This window comes from Hemicordylus capensis, chromosome 13 (assembly GCF_027244095.1).
Source record: "Hemicordylus capensis ecotype Gifberg chromosome 13, rHemCap1.1.pri, whole genome shotgun sequence".
Taxonomy (NCBI): domain Eukaryota; kingdom Metazoa; phylum Chordata; class Lepidosauria; order Squamata; family Cordylidae; genus Hemicordylus; species Hemicordylus capensis.
The window spans coordinates 9,604,313-9,625,745 of record NC_069669.1 but is presented as its reverse complement, the minus strand read 5'-3'; the positions used below and the strand labels follow the sequence as shown (position 1 = coordinate 9,625,745).

The 21,433-nt window shown below is 50.1% G+C and overlaps 1 protein-coding gene across 4 annotated transcripts in view; it reads right to left on the bottom strand.

The window, feature by feature from the left end:
* The window catches only part of ANKS3 (ankyrin repeat and sterile alpha motif domain containing 3), a 26,323-nt gene extending 4,890 nt beyond the window's left edge, over positions 1-21,433 (bottom strand). Inside the window, exons 1-14 of one of the 4 annotated variants that reach the window (XM_053276663.1) lie at positions 21,121-21,429; positions 18,747-18,922; positions 16,749-16,947; positions 15,799-15,920; positions 13,795-13,876; positions 11,720-11,858; positions 10,426-10,584; positions 9,245-9,373; positions 8,664-8,782; positions 7,298-7,465; positions 6,280-6,404; positions 4,853-4,994; positions 2,794-2,966; positions 1,854-1,939 (exon numbers count right to left, since the gene is read on the bottom strand). In XM_053276663.1, the coding sequence (XP_053132638.1) occupies positions 1,854-1,939; positions 2,794-2,966; positions 4,853-4,994; positions 6,280-6,404; positions 7,298-7,465; positions 8,664-8,782; positions 9,245-9,373; positions 10,426-10,584; positions 11,720-11,858; positions 13,795-13,876; positions 15,799-15,920; positions 16,749-16,947; positions 18,747-18,916 (1,813 nt within the window). In that variant the 5' untranslated portion in view covers positions 18,917-18,922; positions 21,121-21,429. Of the gene's footprint in view, positions 1-1,282; positions 1,940-2,793; positions 2,967-4,852; positions 4,995-6,279; positions 6,405-7,297; positions 7,466-8,663; positions 8,783-9,244; positions 9,374-10,425; positions 10,585-11,719; positions 11,859-13,794; positions 13,877-15,798; positions 15,921-16,748; positions 16,948-18,746; positions 18,923-21,120 lie in introns of those variants that run through there. The other 3 variants (XM_053276664.1, XM_053276661.1, XM_053276662.1) reach the window with 3 other exon arrangements.

The window sequence follows — 21,433 nt, the reverse complement described above, 5'->3', positions numbered from 1 at the left end:
CATGGCCAGGAAGGAGGAATGGCTGGTCGAGGTACCCGTGACGGGGGAGCAGATGAAGCACTCAAGCGGGACCCAGATGTTTTATGTATTTATCTATCGTATTTTTATACCGCCCCAAACTCACGTCTCTGGGCGGTTTACAACAATTGTTTCGAGATACTGACTTAAATCCTTCGTTAAGCAGGGCTCACCTTGGTTTGCATTTGGATGGAGACGACGTGTGAGCTCTGCAAGGTATTCCCCACTTAAGGGATGGAGCCCGCAGCTCAGGGGAAGAGCATCTGCTTTGCAAGCGGAAGGTCCCAGGTTCAGTCCCGGGCAGCATCTCCAAGATAGGGCTGAGAGAGAGTCCTCCCTGCAACCTTGGAGAAGCCGCTGCCAGTCTGTGTAGAATACTGAGCCAGATTGACCAACTGTCTGACTCCGTATAAGGCAGCTTCCTATGTTTCTGTTGGGGATGGGACATACCCTAGCTCAATGGCAGAGCATCAAAACATTCCAAAGAGCCTGTCAATGCTCCATAGGTGGGCAGGAGAAGGAAGGGAGGAGGAGAGAATCGAAGCAAAGTGGTGTTTTTGGGGGGGGGGTTAGTTAAGAAAGGAGATAAAATAATGGAGAAGCAGGGGCAAGGAGAGAGGAGATACCAGAAATAATTAAGGCAAAGCAGAAAAAGGAGACTCTAGAAGGGGAGGGGAGAGGGGAGATCTGCCTAGGAACACAGTAGGACTAAAAGAACTGGGCGGGCTTTATTCTACCCAGGCTCTTAAGGCTTCCAACGAATTACGGTAGTCCTGCCTTGGAGCACGTGGGAAGGATAACCCACTCACAGATGTCCTTGGCTCCAGGCAGCAGAGAAGGTCCCAGATTCAATCCCTGGCAGCATCTCCAAGATAGGGCTGAAAGAGATCCCTGCCTGAAACCTTGGAGAAGCCACTGCCAGTCTGGGTAGACAACACTGAACTAGATGGACCAAGGGTCTGACTCAGTAGAAGGCAGCTTCCTGTGTTGCTTTTGAGGATGGGACAAACTGTGGCTCAGTGGTAGAGCATCTGCTCTGCATGCAGAAGGTCCCAGGTTCCACCCCTGGCAGCATCTGCAGGTACACAGGAACATAGGAAGTTGCCATATACTGAGTCAGACCATTGGTCCTTCTAGCTCAGTATTGTCTGCACAGACTGGCAGCAGCTTCTCCAAGGTTGCAGGCAGGAGTCTCTCTCAGCCCTATCTTGGAGATGCTGCCAGGGAGGGAACTTGGAACCTTCTGCTCTTCCCAGAGCAGCCCCATCCCCTGAGGGGGAATATCTTTTCAGTGCTCACACATCAAGTCTCCCATTCATATGCAACCAGGGCAGACCCTGCTTAGCTAAGGGGACAAGTCATGCTAGCTACCACCAGACCAGCTCTCCTCTCCTGTAGGGCTGGGAGAGACTCCCAGCCTGAAACCTTGGCACTGTAGGTCCGTGTAGACCAGGGGTTCTTAAAACTTGGGCCCCCGGATGTTGCTGGACTTCAACTCTCATAATGCGTTGGCCATTGGGGCTAGGCATTATGGGAGTTGAAGTCCAACAGCATCTGCGGACTCAAGTTTGATACACACATCCCACCAGTGAACACCGTACGGGGCTAGACAGACCAATGGTCTACCTCCAATGGTCTACCTCCAATGGTCTACCTCCAATGGTCTACCTCCAATGGTCTGACGGAGGATGAAGCCACTCCCAGCGGTGCTTTGCTGACCACAGATTTCACCTTTGCCAGTTCCCCCCTCCTCCTTGGCTGCTTGCAGATGTTCAAGACTTTGTCCTGCATTCCCAGGCTCCTCTCTTGCCATTTTCTAGCTCTTCCCCACTCACCAATGCCCAGCTGTGCTTTAACGTCCAGCCGTCGGTCAGCTGCATGCTCTCGCTTCACCCGGGAAGCCAGCTCTGCCTGACAGGCCCTACCAAAGGAAAGAACAGCCAGCATCACAGCAAGGCAATCTGGAAAGAAATAAAACCCGCACACAGCGCAGCACAGAAACTAAGGCAGTGCTGTGCTGTCTAGCACAAGGGAAATGTCGTGGGTCAACCTTGGGGCAAAACACAAGCTAGAAACAAGGGGATTCATTCAGTCCCTGGCAGCATCTCCCAGTAGGGCTGGGAAAGCGTCCCGCCTGAAACCTTGGAGAGCTGCTGCCAGTCAGTGTAGGCAATGCCAAGCTAACATGGACCAAGGGTCTGACTCTGGTATAAGGCAGCTCCCTATGCTCCCATGAGTGGGAAGACGGGAGCGGAGGGGAGCAGATTGACCATTGAAAAAGCCGCTGCCAGTCTGTGAAGACAATACTGAGCTAGACAGACCAATGGTCTGACTCAGTATATGGCAGCTTCCTATGTTCCTTTGACCAGAGGTGCACAGCTTTAGGGAAAGGAGGTGGGGAGGAAAATGACGCAGCACCAGAGAACCAGGAAAAGCACGGAGGGAAGGAAAACCCAAAGGTGACGAATAAGTAGAGGGCAACTTTATTCTGTACGGCCTGACGCATTTCAAGCGCGGGCTCTTCTTCAGAAGCAAATATAGTCTTGTTCTCTTTACTGGAAATTGTATCCTGCACCAGCAGGAAGCTCAGAATTCCAGCCCTCCCGTTCTTGCTGGACTACAGCTCCCATCATGCCGGACTATTAGCCACTGTGGCTGGGGATGATGGGTGCTGTAGTCCGACAACAGCAGGGGATGATGGGAGCTGTAGTCCGACAACAGTGGGAGGGCCCCAGCGGTGCACCCTGGGACGTGGCCTGTGGTGGATGCACTTACTGCAGCTGTTCTAGGAGGAGCGTGGCGCTCCTGGTGATGCCCAGCGCTTCCCGCAACGTCGCCTGGGTGTCGCTGCGGGCGACGTCCTGCTCCATGAGGCAGCTCTCCACCACGGCGCGCAGCTCCTGCTCCTGGGACACCTGCCCCTTCAGCCCCTCCACCTCCTCACACCTCTGCAAGGGAACGGGGCAAAAGAGTTAAGAGACAGGTCTGGCTGGGGGATGCCCTTTGGACCAGTGTCCCCTCTCAACAGGGGTTCCCTGAGGATGTTGACTACAACTCCCAGAATCCCCAGCTGCGAGGGCTTTTGCTTGGGGATTCTGGGAGTTGTAGTCCACAGCGTCTGGGAAGAGGGAAACCTTGCATGGGACACCAAGAACGGCAGAGCAGTCATGCTTGCGATTCACTTGACCGTTGGACGGGAGAGTTGGGGGCCAGCCTCCGGCTCGCAAAGCCTTTCCAAGCCAGCCCTTCCCGGGCTTTCGGCATCTTCGGTGCCAACTCAAGGGGGCCCCCACCCCAAGAACCACGGGATGAAGGATGCAGCAATGCACTCTGGCCAGAAGCAGTCGGGCCCGGCTGTAGAGAGGCAGCGGCTTCACCAGGGGCTCCTGGAGCCAGAACAGAAGAGCCTTGCTGGATCAGGCCCAAGGCCCATCTAGTCCAGCATAAAACGGAATAGCGACAGTGATTCATCAGGGACAGATGCTAGAAAATAGGGGCTGGCCCAGGAAAGGAGGGGCAGGTGGAGCCCGTGGGAATCACTTGAGTATACAACATAGGAACAGCTCGGCTGGATCAGGCCCAAGGCCCATCAAAGCGAGCATCCTGCTTCCCCACAGAGGCCCGCCAGATTAGAGTCGCCCTGCCCCCCGGAATTTCAGGTTTCGCCCGGATTTTAAGCATCTCACCCAGACGGCTTAGCCCACTCAGATTCGCCCGGATTTCAGCCCCAACCTTTCCCCGTAAAATCTAAGCTCCAACCCTTGTAGAAGCGGAGCTCTGGAGCAAAGCGTGCAGTCACTATTCGGCTCAGAAATCATTTTCAAGCCAATTTACATAATATGCAAATTAGGCACCCGGATCTGGAAAGCCAGAATATGGCCACCCTACACTAGATGCCTCTGGGAAGCCCACGAGCAGGAGATGAAGGCATGCCCTCTCCCCAGCTGTTGCTCCCCTGCAACTGGTATTTAGAGGCATCTTGCCTCTGAGGCTGGAGATAAGTCTATATCTATCCAGACTAGTAGCCATTGACAGACCTCTCCTCCATGAATTTGTCTAAACCCCTTTTAAAGCCATCCTTTTGGTGGCCATCACCACACCCTGTGGCAGAGAGTTCCACAGTTTACGTGCTGTGTGGAAAAAGCACTTCCTTTTGTCGGCCCTAAATTTCTTGGCAATCAATCAAGAACTGCCAAGGGGTGACCCCTGGCTCTAGTGTTATGTGAAAGGGAGAAAAATTTCTCTGCCCACTTTCTCCACCCCATGCATGATTTTGTAGACCTCCATCATGTCTCCCCGCAGTCATCTTTTTTCTAAACTAAAAAGCCCCAGGAAGGAAGGTGCTCTAGGCCCCTGATCATCTTGGTTGCCCTCCTCTGCACCTTTCCCAGTTCTACAGTGTCCTTTTTTAGAGGTGGTGACCAGAATTGTACGCAGTACTCCAGGTGTGGCCGCACCATAGTTTTGGATAAGGGCATTATAATATGAGGAGTTTGATTTTCAATCCCCTTCCTAATGATCCCTAGCATGGAACTGGCCTTTTTCACAGCTGCCGCACATTGAGTTGACACTTTCAACGAGCTGGCCACCACGACCCCAAGATCCCCTTCTTGGTCAGTCACCGACAGCCCAGACCCCATCAGCATATATGTGAATTTGGTGGGGGTTTTTTGCCCCAGTGTGCATCATTTCACACTTGCTTACACTGAACTGCATCTGCCACTTTGCTGCCCACTCACCCCATTGGGAGAGATCCTTTTGGAGCTCCTCACTACCTGTTCTGGCGCCCACTCCCTAAACAGTGTAGCGTCCTCTGCAAAGCGGGCCATCTTACCTTGTGCAGCTGAATAGCCAGCTCCTGCATCTCTGCCTCTAAGCGATCTGCGTAGGCCAGCTCCAGGGCGTCGCTGGGAGGGAGGGCGTTGCTGTGCCATCGGGCAATGGCAGAGGTCATCTTCCTCTTGGGTCCAAAGAGACTAGGGGGCGGGGAGAGGGGAGAAGACCGCAAAAGGAGTGAGCAGGAACCCCATTTGCCATGCTTCCACCTCCCTTTTCTTCCCTTGCAGACACAGCCCTCCATCATTCTGTCGGGCGCAATGCCTTTCGGCCACTGTGGCTGGGGAATTCTGGGAGTTGTCATTCAGCAACCCCTGATATAAGAAGCCAAGAAAAAGAGGTGCAGGGAGGGAGAGCTGGGTCTGCGGTAGAGGGCATGAATGAGTCCCTTTGCTAAGCAGGGTCCACCTTGGTTTGCATTTGGATGGGTGACTAACTGTGAGCACTCTCTGCTGCAAGACTTTCCCCTTTGGGGATGGGGCCGTAGCACGGAGGCAAAGCGTCTGATTGCAGGTTCGATCCCTGGCAGCATCTCCAGCTGGGGCGGGGAGCCTCTTAACTGTAAACCTTGGAGACCTGCTGCCGGTCAGCACAGTCCATATTGAGCTAGACGGACTCTGTATAAACAGCCTGACTCTGCATAAAGCAGATTTCTATGTTCCATTAGGGCAGGGCTGCTCAACTTCGGCCCGTCTGAAGATGCTGGCCTACAACTCCCATAATCCCTGGTTATTGGCCACTGTGGCTGGGGATTAGGAACATAGGAAACTGCCATATACTGAGTCAGACCCTTGGTCTATCTAGCTCAGTATTGTCTTCACAGACTGGCAGCGGCTTCTCCAAGGTTGCAAGCAGGAGTCTCTCTCAGCCCTATCTTGGAGATGCTGCCAAGGAGGGAACTTGGAACCTTCTGCTCTTCCCAGAGCAGCCCCATCACCCAAGGGGAATATCTCCCAGTGCTCACATTTCTAGTCTCCCTTTCGTATGCAACCAGGGCAAACCCTGCTTAGCTATGGGGATAAGTCATGCTTGCTGCCACCAGACCAGCTCTCCGCTCCAAGGAGAGGAGCTGTAGTCCAAACACAGCAGTGGGGGCAAAGTTGAGCAGGCCCTGCATTAAGGTGTCAAGGAACCTCAAGAATTGGGCTCCTGGGATTCTCAAAGTGAGGATGGCAGAGTTCCCAGTTTAAGCGAAGCAATGAACTCGGATTAAAAAGTCCAGGCTCTTCCCAGAGATCCTTCCTATGCTTCTAGTCATGCAGCGACACACCCAAACCAGAGGGCCACATAGGTGCAATCTGACGGAGCACAGCCGGACGGCACCCAGGGCTGGAATCGCCAGGAAGGCTGAGACGAGAAGAGCTCGGAAGGAGGACCTCACGCCACACTCCTCTCTCCAGTCTGCCAGGGAGTCTGCGGACTCACGTGATGCCGATCTCCTTCAAGTCACTCTCCGTCAGCGTCAGGAAGATGCGAAGGTCGACGTCCTGCTCCTCAAACACCGGCAGGTACTTGAGGCAGCCGATCTGCTCCAGGAAAGTGGCGAGATCCTGCAGCAGAAGCAGAAGAAAGTGGCAAGGGGATGCAAAGGGCTGGGTTGCTAGCACTGCTTTCCTGCCGGCTCCCAGAAGCCTCTCTGCCTAGGTTTGAGACTGCAGGCGTATGCGTCTCGCTTTTGACATGCTCAGGAGCCTCACAGCATCGTGAGCTCTCAGTTTGTTGGCATATTGCTAACTTGGCAAAGAGGCACCTTTTGACGTGGTGATCCTCTTTTATTTAACAGCGGGAGAGTAACTGGCCCTATCCAGCCCCAGCACAGTGGCTGTTGCTGGTGTCTATCTTATGTTTCTTTTAGATTGTGAGCCCTCTGGGGACAGGGATCCATCTTATTTATTTGTTATTTCTCTGTGTAAACCACCCTGAGCCATTTTTGGAAGGGCGGTATAGAAATCAAATCAGGTATTCCTCACCAGCCTTGCTAGTCCCACTGCTAGGATGGAGCGCATGCCAAGTTACGGCTGGTTCCGGCCCAGCAGGACATTCGAGTCGCGCACCCCATATTAGACTGTCTGGCATGCACGAATCTGCATCAGCAACACTCCAGATTCTAAGCTTGCATTCCCGGGACATTAAAAATGCAGCATGATCTATGCAAGGAGGGAAAATGTGGGTTTTGTAGTGCTCAAGTTGGAGGCTGGGACAGTGATTCTCACAACCAACGGCAGCGTCAAGAACCAAGCACTGTCCCAGGAGCACAGTGGAGCTGCCTTATACCAGCATCGGTATAAGATCCTTTATACCGTATCCTTGATACGGGGACCCACTCGGAACTTCTGTCTTTGCTTCACTTCTGCTTTGCTCCTCGCAGGAGCTGGATCCAACTTCCACCCATGTTTGGTCCCGGCCTCCCCGCTATCTGGGGACATTTCCTGACTGTGGTTACCTGGGGCCCCGTGTAGGATGGAGTCTCGGGGTTCGAGGGGATGCAGTGCTGATTGGACACCCTGGATCTGCAAGACCAGTGGCTGTCACTGTTGCTGTAGCGGTTCTTCGCCTTCACGTAGCTCTTGGCGTGCTTTCGGCTGGAGAGCTTCCCAGCGTGGTCTGAATCCTGCGAAAAGCAAAGGGCAGCATATTCTGAGGAAAAGGAGCGGGTCGCTGCACGGAAGCAGGGACTTTATTATTTCCTGCTTGCATTTATGGCAAGACCCAGCGTACACAAGCAGGCTTGATGTCTGAGACACCGAGTGGTGGTTTATGGCACATCTGAACCAGCCACCTCAAAACACCAAATTTCCCCATGGAAGCAGTTGACACATTCACCTGCCCAGATGGTGAGTGGGGCGCAAGCTTGTGTAAATCGGCCCAATCACCTCCACTTCTCAGGACATGGCCACTAACGCTGTGCTTGCTGGTCAGGAGTGAAAGGTTGGCTGGAGAAGCCTCCCAGGGAGCACCCGCTTGTTTTTTTAGATTACAACTCCCATAATCCCCAGCCACAGTGGCCAATAGCCAGGGATTATGGGAGTTGTAGGCTAACATCTGCAGGAGGGCTGAATTTGAACAGCCCTGGTGAAGTGAAGGTTATACCTGTATTCATCCAAAAGAAAGAGGAATCTGAATCTAAGACAACCCCCTGGCCCCATATTTAACAGGAAAGAACTGGGGGGCCCCCTCAGATTCGTGTAAATACAGTAATTCAAATAATTAAATAAATTCTCAAAATCTTCTCTCTCTATATATATACATATATATAATTCTCTAAGACGTACCCGTGGCTAATCCCGTGTGTGGCAGCTCTCGCGAGAGTTCCGGCGAGAAAGAGAGAGAGAGAGTTGCCGGAATGGCAGCTGCTGCCGAGGAGGGAGGGAGGTCGAGGAGGAGGCAAGGAAAGAAAGAAGAGACATTGAGCCATGGCATCCGTTGCTGCCGAGTCTCCTCACAAGGAAGACGGCCTATCCGGCGCGTAAGAGTGCACTGAGGGTCATCTGTGCAGGCTGGAAGGGAAGCCCCGGCTCAGCCATCCTCCTCGCGAGGAGACTCAGTGGCGACGGATGCCATTGCTCAATGTCTGAAGGGAGACTGGCTGAGGGGGAAAGTGTGCAAGAAAGTCCTAGAGCGCAGACACTCTGCGCGGGATAAGCTAGTTGCATTTCTTGCCACTCGCAGAGTTGCTCTGACCCACAAGACACAATCTCTCTCCGGTTACTTTCTTAGAGAGGCCCCTCCCCGACAGCTGATTTTTGCTACTAAATCCCGGGCTTCAGCTCACCCAGCTGCTCCTCAGCTTCCTGCAGCAAAAGACGTACCTCATTGCTCTCCAGGGAGCCCTCGCTGCTGACCCCAACGGCTCTGGCCAGGCCTTCGCTGCTGCTGCTGGTGGTGGTTCCAATGGTGCCCAAGTTGTTGGCAAAGAGGGCATTCTCTTCTGGAAGGAGAAGAAGTGAGGGGACCGTTTAGCCTCTCCTCCCCGATTGCAACCCCCTCCCTCCAAGGTCTTCCATGTCCACAACAAGGAAATAAGAACAGCTGATCAAGTTGCTCTGGGAAGCGTTTCCACCCCACTGGGAAGTGATTTTATCTTCCGGTTGCTTATCTAGTTGGCAGGCAGGGGCCAAGGTAAAACGGCAGCGAAGTCATGGTTGGTTCCGGCCCACCAGGGTATTTGACTTGTACATCCCTGGCCTAAGGTGAGTGTTGCTGGTGTCTCTCTTACGTTTCTTTTTAGATTTGAGCCGTTTAGGGACAGAGATCCAGCTGATTTATTTATTATTTCTCTATGTAAACTTTTTTCGAAAAGCGGTGTATAAATATTTTGTTGTTGTTGCTGAGCAGCCCTGGTTTAGAGGGAGCAAAGGAAGAGCCAGCCGCTCACCGCCGGGGAGATTACCTTGGCTGCTGCAGGTTTCCACGTCGTGCTCGTTAATCGGAGACGTGACATCCCTGTAACGCAGATCTCCTCCATCCGAACTGCTTCCATCATTGTTAAAGGTCACGTAGCCTTCGGGAGGGACCTGCTCTGTGTGCAAAAGGGAGACAGTGAGTGGGGGAGACAGGTTTTTATTTATTTTATTTCAAATCTATTTATCCAATTTGTACACCGCCCCAAACTTTAGTCTCTGGGCGGTTTACAACAACATAAACCCAGTAAGAAAACATATACAAAAACTTAAAAACAATTTAACTATTTAAAAATAACCAGAAATCAAAACCCAAAAGCATTAGGAAGCGAAGAAAGCTTGGGCGAAAAGATGGGTTTTCAGGTGTTTTTTGAAAATTGCCAGAGATGGGGAGGATCGGATCTCAGCAGGGAGCGCATTCCACAATCTCGGGGCAGCAGCCGAGAAGGCCTGTCTCTGTGTAGCCACCAAATGAGTTGACAGTAACTGGAGACGGACCTCCTCAGATGACCTCAATGGGCGGTGGGGCTTGTAATGAAGAAGTCATCTGTTGAAGCCCTGAATTAGGTGGTATCAGCATGCCACGTGCTTTGATGGCAGTGTTTAAAAAGCTGGCTACTTTTCTTCTTCCAGAGGGTCTGGAATCGGCTAATAAAACATTACTAGGACCTCAAAGACCTGCCAGGATGAAGTATAATCAATGCACAAATAAACACATCATGTCAGCCATTGTAGAAGGTACCGCAAAACACAAATGGATCAAATCTCTCACTTCCCCAGACTCACGTGGACACAAACATTCTGTAACAGGAATTCCAGCCATATGGTCAATCCTTCTTAGCTATTTCTCTGTAGCTGCGAGTCCCAGTCTTGGGTCTCCAGATGATGCTGGACTACAACTCCCATTGTCCACTGTGGCTGGGGGTGATGGGTGTTGTAGTCCAACAGCATCTCGGGACCGAAGACCAGGAACCACCACTCTATAAAATGCCCAAAGCAATGAAGAAACACGGCTTGACACAGAGGTGTGCTCCAAACACAGAAACAATAAATACTTCATTATAACAATCCGGTGGTGAGGAGTTTCTCTGTCCATCAGGAAAGCGCTCAATTACAGTTGCTAGCCCAGTAACAAAGAGAGGGATTACTAAGGAGAGGAAATGGAGCTCACCATAACGCGAAGGGCTTTTCTCTTCGACCCGGACCGCTGTTATCTTGGCCAAAGCATGGGGCCCTTCGTGGATACTGGGGCCCCTGGATTTCCGTGCAGGCCTCTGCCGCTGAGGAGCGGAAGAGGATTCATCCGATGAGCTCAGGTCTTCGTATTTCCCTGGGTGCCGGAAAGCACACAGTCAGCAAACCAGTTACCTTTGAAGATGTAACAAGTTCCTAATAGTTTTCCTGCCGGCCTTCACTGTGCTGGCAGTGAGCACGTTAGACAAGTTCATGGAGGATAGGTCTATCAGTGGCTAGCAGTCCCGATGGCTATAGGCCACCTCCAGCCTCAGAGTCAAGATGCCTCTCAATCCCAGTTGCAGGGGAGCAACGGCAGGAGCTGGGCATGCCTTCATCTCTTGCCTGGGGGCTTCTCAGAGACATCTGGTGGGATACAGGATGCTGCACCCGATAAACCTTGGGCCTGAGCTGGAAAGGCTGTTCTTAAGAGAGCAGCCACGTTCGAAAGTGTCCCTTTGCCTCAGTTATCGGGCACTGTAAATATCATTTCTTGAAAGTGCTCCAGAAACTTATACACCACAGATCAGAGGTTCTCGGCCAGGCGTCCACAGAGGTTGTTGGCCTAGAACCCCCATTATCCCCAGCCTCCAGGTAGACTTGGCCACTGCGGGAGCTTTGGACCATGTAGAGCCATGGCTGAGGACCCCTACCTCAGGCAGCAGGCCCTTACTTAGGAACTCCCCACCCCCAAGAGAAATGTCCTCCAGCTGCATCCGATCTTTCAAGGACTGAGACAATTAGCCTACAGTGCAGTGAAAAGACGAGAGTCTGAAAGTTGACATTCAGCATAGGAAGCTGCCTTCCACTGTGGCTGGGAATTGTGGGAGTTGAAGTCCCAACAACATCCGGAACATAGGAAGCTGCCATACTGAGTCCGACCATTGGTCTATCTAGCTCAGTATTGTCTTCACAGACTGGCAGCGGCTTCTCCAAGGCTGCAGGAGAGAGGCAGGAACCTCTCTCAGCCCTATCTTGGAGATGCTGCCAGGGAGGGAACCTGGAATCTTCTGCTCTCCCCAGAGTGGCCACATCCTCTAAAGGGAATCTCTTCCAGTGCTCACACATGTAGTCTCCCATCCAAATGCAAACCAGGGCAGACCCTGCTTAGTAAAAGGGACAATTCATGCTTGCGGCCACAAGACCAGCTCTCCTCCCCATTCAGGAGACAAGCTGGGGTAACACCTAGGCCTTCCCCCTTTCTGCCAGAAACAAAGAGGTGCCCGACCCACCTGGACCCCTGCAGAGGACCTTGGGCACAGGGGCCGTGTGTAAGTCTATCAGCCCCACAATCTTTGTGTGGCCATACTGCTTGGCCAGCATCCGTGCGGTGGCTCCGGAGTTGTCCCGTACGTCCACTCTCACACCCTGCTGGGAGGAAAGACATTGGTCAGTTCCATTGGTCCACTGGTCTCAGCTTTAAAGGGACCCACATGGTCAAAGAGGATCCAAAGTGTGAGTGTGTACACAGCTTCATCAAAAAAGCCACCAAAGAATGAATACATATATACTTTATTACAGTCCATGATTTTTTTTTTTTTTTTTTTAAGGAAACCAACAGAACGACACATCCAGCCAAGGTACTGGCGCTAGTGAGGGTGGGAGCACCGACTGGAAGGGGGACCCCCCCCCGATGGAAAAAAGACAACATCATTTGGGCCTTTTTTCAGTTTAGAAAGAAGGCAGTTAATAGGGGGATATGATAGAGGCGTATATAGTCATGCATGGTGTGGATCTAGTGGATAGGGAGAGGTTTTTCGCTCTTTCTCATAATATTAGAACTCAAGGTCATCTGTTGAAGCTGAATGCTGGGAGATTTATGAGAGACAAGAGTAGTTTGTGTGTAAAACTATGGAATTCACTGCCACTGGATGTGGTGATGGCCACCAGTCTTAGTTAGTTTTAAAAGGCAGTTAGACCAATTCATGGAGGAGGAGAGGGCTATCAATAGCTACTGGCCTTGGCAGTTGTGCATTGCCATCGAAGTCAGAGGGAACACCAACAGGAGGAGACGGTTACCTTTCCCAAAATGCACCTGGCTGGCAAACACATGAGCCAGGATGCCGGCCTGGATGGGCCTTTGGCCAGATCCAGCAGGGCTTTTCTTATGTTAACAGACCCCTTTCTAAGCATGAGCTTTAAGGACATCTTTGCAATGCTGCCACAGCGTGTATAAAAGGGCGCAGGTATGTGGTCCAAGGCAGGGATTTTAGGCATCGAGGCCTCAAAGTGCTGGCTGGACCAATGAAACCTGCAGACACACTCGTCTCCATGTCGGCAAGCCAGGCTTCAGATCCCATTTCAAGCCTGCAAAGCGGTCAAGGCCAGTTGAGACCGCCAGCAAGATATTTCAATACAGTCATCCCTCACCAACCACGGGTTTCCCAATCATGGTTTTGCGTATCCGCGGCCCGGAAATTGTGGCAGGTCTCACCTACCATGACCTGGGTATCTGCAATTTGGCAAGATGTTTTCCACCAATTTGGGGGATTTTTTGGTGATTTTCAAGGGCCAGGGGGGTCATTTTCGGTGGTCCCCTTCACTCCACTTACTGACTCCTGGAGATTTGGGGGGGGGATTTTTCTCTTCCCAACCCCCCCAAGAGCCAGTGTGGTGTAGTGGTTAGAGTGCTGGACTAGGACCGGGGAGACCCGAGTTCAACTCCCCATTCAGCCATGAGACTCGCTGGGTGACTCTGGACCAGTCACTTCTCTCTCAGCCTAACTACTTCACAGGGTTGTTGTGAAAGAGAAACTCAAGTATGTAGTACACCGCTCTGGGCTCCTTGGAGGAAGAGCGGGATATAAAATGCAGAAAATAAATATATTTTTGCTTGGTGATACTCATCTCCTGCTTGGGGGCTTCCTAGATGCATTGGGTGGGCCAGGATGCTCGACTGGATGGGCCTCTGGGCCCGATCCAGCAAGACTTCTCAATTCTTATGAAGATGATTCCACTGCCCATCACAATTCCAATGCCACGTTCAAATCATATTCCTCAAGAGAAGGAAAGAAGCTGCTGATTCTGCTTTGCACCCCGCAATAAACATTGGAAGGAATTTGGGCCATTCAAGCCAGAACTTGGAAGCAAGATCTAAGTTTCTCCATGCAAGAGCAAGAGTAGGGATTCTCAACGTTGGGTCCCCCAGATGTTTTTGGACTTCAACTCCCATAATCCCCAGCCCCACGGGCCTTTGGTTGGGGATTATGGGAGCTGAAGTCCAATAGCATCTGGGGACCCAATGCTGAGAATCCCTGAGCTAGAGCAATGGCGCCTTGGATGGCATGAGAAGTCAACCGCCACTTACGTGATTGAGGAGATATTGGACGATGATCTCGTGGCCAGACGCGGCTGCTTCCATCAGAGGGGTGTATCCACAAAAGGGCTCCCTGGACGACAGAAAGAAACGGTCCACACAGGGCGACAGTCAGGAGTGGGGTGGTGAGTTGCGTGAATGGGCGTTGTGGTCACACACAGCCAGAGGATTCAAGAGCCAGCAATGCTGGAGAGCACACCGTAGACTGCTTGGTCGTAAACACACTCCAGGGTGAGCAGATCACCATACAAAGCTGCCTGATATGGTGTCAAATCTTTGGTCCATCTAGATCAGTATTATTTACTCCGGCGGGCAGAAGGTCTCCAAAGACAGGAGGCCTTTCCCATTCCCAGCCCTTCTACCATAGGAACCTGCCCTATACTGAGTCAGACCATTGGTCCATCACGCTCAGTATGGTCTACCCAGACTGGCAGCAGCTTCTCCAAGGTTGCAGGCTGGAATCTCTCTCAGCCCTCTCTTGGAGATGCTGCCAGGGAGGGAACATGAAACCTTCTGCTCTTCCCAGAGCAGCCCCATCCCCCAAGGGGAATATCTTGCAGTGCTCACACTTCTAGTCTCCCTTTCATATGCAACCAGGGCAGACCCTGCTTAGCTATGGGGACAAGTCATGCTGGCTACCACAAGACCAGCTCTCCTATGGTAGCTGGAAATCTGAGTGCAGAAATGCTGTTTAAAATGTCAACATGCACATCTTTGCAACAGCATCTAATACTGAATGGAAGAAAGGAATTAAAGAAGAAATCTGATGGTACTCCAGAGAAGCTGAGGCAGAGGGAATAGACAGACTGAAAGGAACCGGAATTTTGAGAATGGAGAGAGGTGGAATTTCCCAAGCAAAAATCCTAGAGAGAGAACAGAGCAAGGGTGTGAAGATTCAGCCGGAAAAAGAGCAGTGCACGTTCACCGGAAGCCTTTATGGCAAAACGGAATTTGCAGTAGAGCCAAGAAAGAGATGATCCACAAAGGACTCCTTAATGCGATCAGGACAACAGGCAAGAGGACAGGGAGTCCCAGCAGCAGATGAAGTGAGAACAGGGGCAAGGTAAGGCAAGGAACAGCCAGAGAAGAGTGGACAGAACCATGTGAAGGACAAATGCTTGGGCGGAAATGGAAAGAAGGGGACCTCGGCTATATATTATTATTATTATTATTTATACATTTATATCCCGCTCTTCCTCCAAGGAGCCCAGCGCGGTGTACTACATACTTAAGTTTCTCTTTCACAACAACCCTGTGAAGTAGGCTAGGCTGAGAGAGAAGTGACTGGCCCAGAGTCACCCAGCTAGTTTTATGGCTGAATGGGGATTTGAACTCGGGTCTCCCCAGTCCTAGTCCAGCACTCTAACCACTACACCACGCAGGCTCATATAATGAGATATGGATTCAGTCTGCCACTGAGTCATGCCACTAGGACAGGGCTGCTCATCGTTGGAGAAGCCGCTGCCCTCCTGCAGAGGTTGGCCTACAACTCCCATAATCCCTGGCTATTGGCTGCTAGGGATTGTGGCAGTTGTAGTCCAAAACTGCCGGGGGGGACGACCTAAGCTGAGCAGGCCTGCCCTAGGCTGCGTCTTCTATCTAGCCAACGTTGCACTAAAGCAGGGGCTCCCAGCTTTGGGTACCCAGATGTGGGACTACAACTCCCATCTTCCACTCACCGTGGCTGGGGATGATGTGAGTTGTAGTCCAACACCATCTGGGATACAAGCAGCCCAGCAAGGATGGCTGGGCTACTTGTTCTCCTTAACGCACGTCTATTTTTAATTATTTATTACATTTATAAACTGCCCCGTCTGAAGGCTCTGGGTGGTGTACAACGTCTAAGCCATCTTATTTATTTATTATTTCTCTGTGTAAACCGTCCTGAGCCATTTTTGGAAGGGCAGTAGAGAAGTTGAATAAAACCAACCAACCAACCAACCAATAAGCATTTGCAAGAAAAGTGGAGCCTCCATTGGCTGCTCCCTCCCGTACCTGCAGTTGGCGTTGGCTCCGTTGTCCAATAAGAACTTGACCATCTGCTGGTGGCCAGTGCTGGTGCAGTGGAGGAGGGCAGTCCAGCCATGGATGTCGGTCATCTCCAAGCTGGCCCCTTGCTGCAGAGGAACAGAGAGCATCTGTTACAAATAATCCTGCATCTCTGGAGCCTCTGCCGCCGAGGACAGAATGGACTTCGGGACAAAGCAGAATTAGCAACATTTATTTCCTCTAACAGAGATTCCCAGATGCTGACGATGACTACAACTCCCAGAATCCCCAAGCAAAAGCCAATGCAGCCGGGGATGCTGGGAGTTGTCGTCAACAACACCTGGGAATCCCTTTTAGAGGAAGCACCGTTCGCAGTGCGCCTGGGACGTCTGAAGCAGGCGTTTTCATCCACCTCAACTTCAACACTCAGTTATGTGTGTGTATATCAGGCCTGCTCAACTTAGGCCCCCCAGCTGTCTTTGGACTACAACTCCCATAATCCCCAGCCACAGTGGCCAATAGCCAGGGATTATGGGAGTTGTAGGCCAACATCTGCAGAAGGGCCAAAGCTGAGCAGGCCTGGTGTACATGATACTTTTCAGCCATATTCTCAAAACACCATGCGCCAGCATTAAAGCCGGAATCTTGAAGATGAGGATAGCCATGCCAAAGTTACATGGGAGTGGGTGAAGAAGGAAAAGGCCACAAGAAATCAAAAGTTCAAAAAGCAGCAACAACCGACTGGAGGGGGGGGAAATGTTCAGGGAGAAAGACTCTAGCCTAACGTTGAGAGCCAGTGTGGTGTCCCAGAGCAGAGCTTCTCAAACTCAGGTCCCTAAGACGATGTTGGACTTCAGCTCCCACAATCCTCAGCCACTGTGGACAGAGGCCTGGCTTAAACACAAACTGGCCGCGTGCCCATGAGAGATCTTGCAGCCATCGACAGGGAGGCCCACCTGGAGGAGAAAGTAGGCCACGCTTTCGTTCCCACAGCTGGCAGCCAGCATCAGCGGAGTCTGACCCTCGGGCGACCGGACGTTCACATCCACGCCCGCCTCCAGCAGCAGGTGCGCGATGGTGTCGTGGCCGATGTAAGAGGCGTACATCAGTGGGGTCCAGCCCCCGCAGTTGCGCTTATTCAGGTCCAACTCCTTTCTGGAAGGCACAGGACAAGTTATGACGGCCACAGAGAAGCCAATTGCACGCTGCCAAGAGGTATCCATTTTAAAGACTGTTAATAATGATGATGATGATGATGATGGAGATGTGGTGTAGAGGTTAGAGCAGGCGTGCTCAACTTCAGCCCTCCAGATGTTTTTGGACTACAACTCCCACAATTCCCAGCCACAGTGGCCAGTAGCTAGGGATTATGGGAGTTGTAGGCCAACATCTGCAGGAGGGCCGAAGTTGAGCAGCCCTGGGTTAGAGTGTTGAACTAGGACCAAGGAGACCCGAGCACAAACCCCCCCGTGAGTCACAAAACTCACTGGATGCCTCTGGGCCAGTCACTTCTCAGCCTAGCCCGCCTCACAGGGTTGTTATGGGGATAAACATAACCGTTTACACCACTCCGGGCTCCTCGAAGGAAGAACAGGATATAAATGTAAAACAAAACCAAGGGACAAGCGGCATGTATATATGGCTTTTCAACAAAGAGGTGGATGACAACATCACAAACTACGCCACTGAGGTGTCCCTATGGGTCACTCACTACAACTGTACCAAATTTGGTTCAAATCGGTTAGACGGCTCACAAGTTAGCCCACTTGTGCCTTAAATGTTTAAGGGTCCGCCATCTTGAATTAGGGTGGATGACATCATCACAAACTACGCTACTGAGAGGTCCCTAAGCACTCCTACATCCTGTTTTCCCTCTAACAGGGATTCCCAGATGTATTTGACTACAACTCCCAGAATCCCCAAGCAAAAGCCATGGCAACTGGGAATTCTGGGAGTTGTAGTCAACATCTGGGAATCCCTGGTAGAGGGAACCCTGCCTACAACTGTAGCCAATTTGGTCCATATTGGTCCCAGGCACTGCAAAGTTGATGGTGGAGGTAGACACACGAACGGAATGCCGGGTGATCTCGTAAGCCTACTGGAAAGTAGGCTAAATGTGAAAGGTCCATGGTAAATGAAAGGTCCAGGAGAGCTGTAAAGACTCATTTTCTTTAGCCTGGCTTTTAATGATATTCAGTTTTAATGTTATCTAGTTTTAATTATTATTATTTCTTGTTTACACAGTCAGACAGGTGTTATTGACTGGTTTGTTTTATCCAGACATCGAGTCCTTCCCAAGGACCTGGGATGCCAGAATTTTATTATCAATATTGTTATTATTATAGATACTGTTGCAAAATATAGGCTGTTCCCAGTAAAGTTGCTTTTTGTAATTGACAGATGGTGATTTCTGTCAATTACAAAAAGGAACTTTTATTATTTATTTATTTATTTACACAGTCAGACAAGTGTTATTGACTGGTTTGTTTTATCCAGACATCGAGTCCTTCCCAAGGACCTTATTATTATTATTATTATTATTATTATTATTATTATTATTATTATTATTAATTCAATTTCTATATTAATTCGCCCTTCCAAAAATAGCTCAGGGCAGTTTACACAGAGAAACAACAAACAAATAAGATGGATCCCTGTCCCCCGAAGGGCTCACAATCTAAAAAGAAACATCAGGTAGACACCTGCAACAGTCACTGGAGGTCCTGTGCTGGGGGTGGAGAGGACCGGTTACTCTCCCCCTACTAAATAAAGAGAATCACCACATTGAAAGGTGCCTCTTTGCCAAGTTAGCAGGGCCAATTGTAATTTTAATCTGCTTTTAATTGGTTTTTGATTTTAATACAAACCTCCCTGAGCCACCTTTGGAAGGGCAGTATATCAGTCAAATCAAATCATAAATTCATTATTTCTTTCCCAAGAAGTCAGCTCCTTACCGTCTGATGCACTCCTGCACCACCTCATACTGGCCGATCGAGGCTGCCGTGTGAAGGTCCAGCGGGACGTCCAGCTCTTGGGCACAGGCCATCTGCCCCGCCCCATGCCACATGGACAGGCTGCGGTTCAGCAGCTCCGACTCGCTGGCCTCATCGCTCAGCTCCGACATGGTGCCCTGGTGGGTCAAAGCAAAGCAATAGCAGCAGTGCCTTGATGTTGGCCCCTTTCTGCTAGAAAGGCTACGAATAGGGTTACCAGGCGGTCAACTACAGTGGCCAACAGTCTGGAGAAGGCCAATCTGAGGTTCCCCAGGGAGAGCTGGACTACAGCTTCCATCATCAACAGCTGCAATTTTGTACAGAGCAGGGGTTCTCCAACTTGGGTGCCCAAAAGTTGTTGGACTCCAGTTCCCATAACCCCCAGCCACAATGGCCTTGGCCACTGGGACTGGTGGATTATGAGAGTTGCAGTTCGACAGTTTGTCTAGACCCATTTCAAACTGGCTTTAGAGCAGGCTATGGGGTTGGGTCAGCCTTGGTTGGCCTGATGGATGACCTTTACCAGGGAATCGACAGAGGGAGTGCAACTCTGTTGGTTCTTTTGGATCTCTCGGTAAAGGCATTCACTCCCTAAACACCTGCCCACGGGCAGTAATGGGCTGGATGAGGGATAACAAATTGAAACTGAATCCAAGCAAGATGGAGGTGCTCATTGTGGGGAATCGGAATTTGAGGGAAGAGTTAGATCTTCCTGTGCTGAATGGGGTTACACTCCTCCAGAAGGAACAAGTATGCAGCTTGGGAGTACTCCTGGACCCAGGCCTCACCCTGGTATCTCAGGTGGAGGCTATGGCCAGGAACGCTTTCCATCAACTTCAGCTGATTTAACAGCTGCGTCCATTCCTTGAAGAGAACGATCTCAAAACAGTGGTGCAAAACAGCTGGTAACCTCCAGGCTCGATTATTGCAATGCACTCTACTTTGTATGTAGTTCCGAAACTTCAGAATACGGCAGCCAGACTGGGTCTCTGGGGTAACCCGGAGAGACCACATGATGCCTGTTTTAAAAACAGTTGCACTGGCTGCCGATATGTTTCCGGGCAAAATACAAAGTACTGGTTATTATCTTTAAAGCCCTGAATGACTTGGGTCCAGGCTACCTTAGAGAGCACCTTCTTCTGTATGATCCCCATTGCACATTGAGGCCATCTGGAGAGGTGGCTACCCGGAACAGGGCCTTCTCTGTAGCTGCTCCTAGCCTATGGAATGCACACCTGGCAGATATCTGCAGTTTAGGCTCACTGTTGGTCTTTAAGAGAGCCCTGAAAACTTATTTCTTTGGCCTGGTCTTTGTTTGGCCTGGCTTTTAAATTGTTTTTAAGTATTTTTTAATGGTTTTAAATGGTTCTTAATTGTTTTAAAGTTGTTTTTATATTGCTTTAAGTAGTGTGTTTTAGATGGTGTTTATTGTATGTCTTTTTAAACTTGCTGTTTAAAAAAGGACAGTCGATAAATGTAATAAATAATTTGGGGATCCAAGCTGGAGAACCCCTGGTACAGAGGAATATGCAGTCACATGAACCCCCACTTCAGATCTGAAAGGGTTCAAAGAGCAACCACTTCAGTGGGAAAAAGAAGAGATCAAGTGATACACAGGGTAAACTTTAACTTAAAAACCAGGTACCCCCTAAATCATAAGTCATTGTTTTTAACCTATGAAATTATAATTTTTATTCTGTGAAGGTGTTTTAATTGTTTTTACTCTGTATTTGTTGTTTTAAATTGCATACACCACCTAGTGATGCACATATCAGGCAATATATAAATAGGATAAGTATTTATTGATTTTAATTTATTTCAACACATTTCTATACTACCACCTTGTAGTATAAACCACATTTCTATAAACTGCCTTGTGATTGTTTTTAATGAAAGGCGGTATATAAATCTAACAATAAATAAATAAATAATAAATAAATACTGCCCCATACACAAGTCCCTGGGCGGTTCACAACCTAACAATTGAAACAGTTTAAAACACAGATAAGAACTCCAATATTTAAAAAAAACACTTTACACTAAACTATACACTAAATAAATACATAATAAAATATGGAACAAACACAAGTAGTATTTATTGCTATAGGTTTCAGCATGAAATAAAATACAAAAGGAAGTTATTCCTAGCAAAGGGTGAGATTTTAGATATATACACACAGAACTGTGATAAACAAAAGATACTAAAAAAATGCATGCTACTAATAAGAAAAATATACATGAAAAATAATGACATTAAAAAGTGAAGCAGCAGACTTGGCTACCCAAGAACTACATGTGGCCACCAACTACACCCACTGACGGAGCAACCACCTACCTGCCAGCAACTTCGCCCGGAAACGTTCTGACGCCACCCAAAGACTGCCAGGACTCTAAGAAGCACCGAGCTAAGAAAACCCTAGAGTGCCCTATCCACTAGTCTGAAAGGAGCACTTCGGCGTTTCACATGGGATGTCTCTGTCTCTCTGTGTAGCGTGATCCAGGCTTCTATGGCGTCTGAGGAGCCAGACTCCCCCCACCTCCAAATATCCATTAACCATGAAAACAGGAGTCTTAATTTTCAATCTTTGAGATTTTAAAAAAGAAATGTACGGAACTAGAGGCGAAGTAGCCTGGAGGGTGTCGCAGGA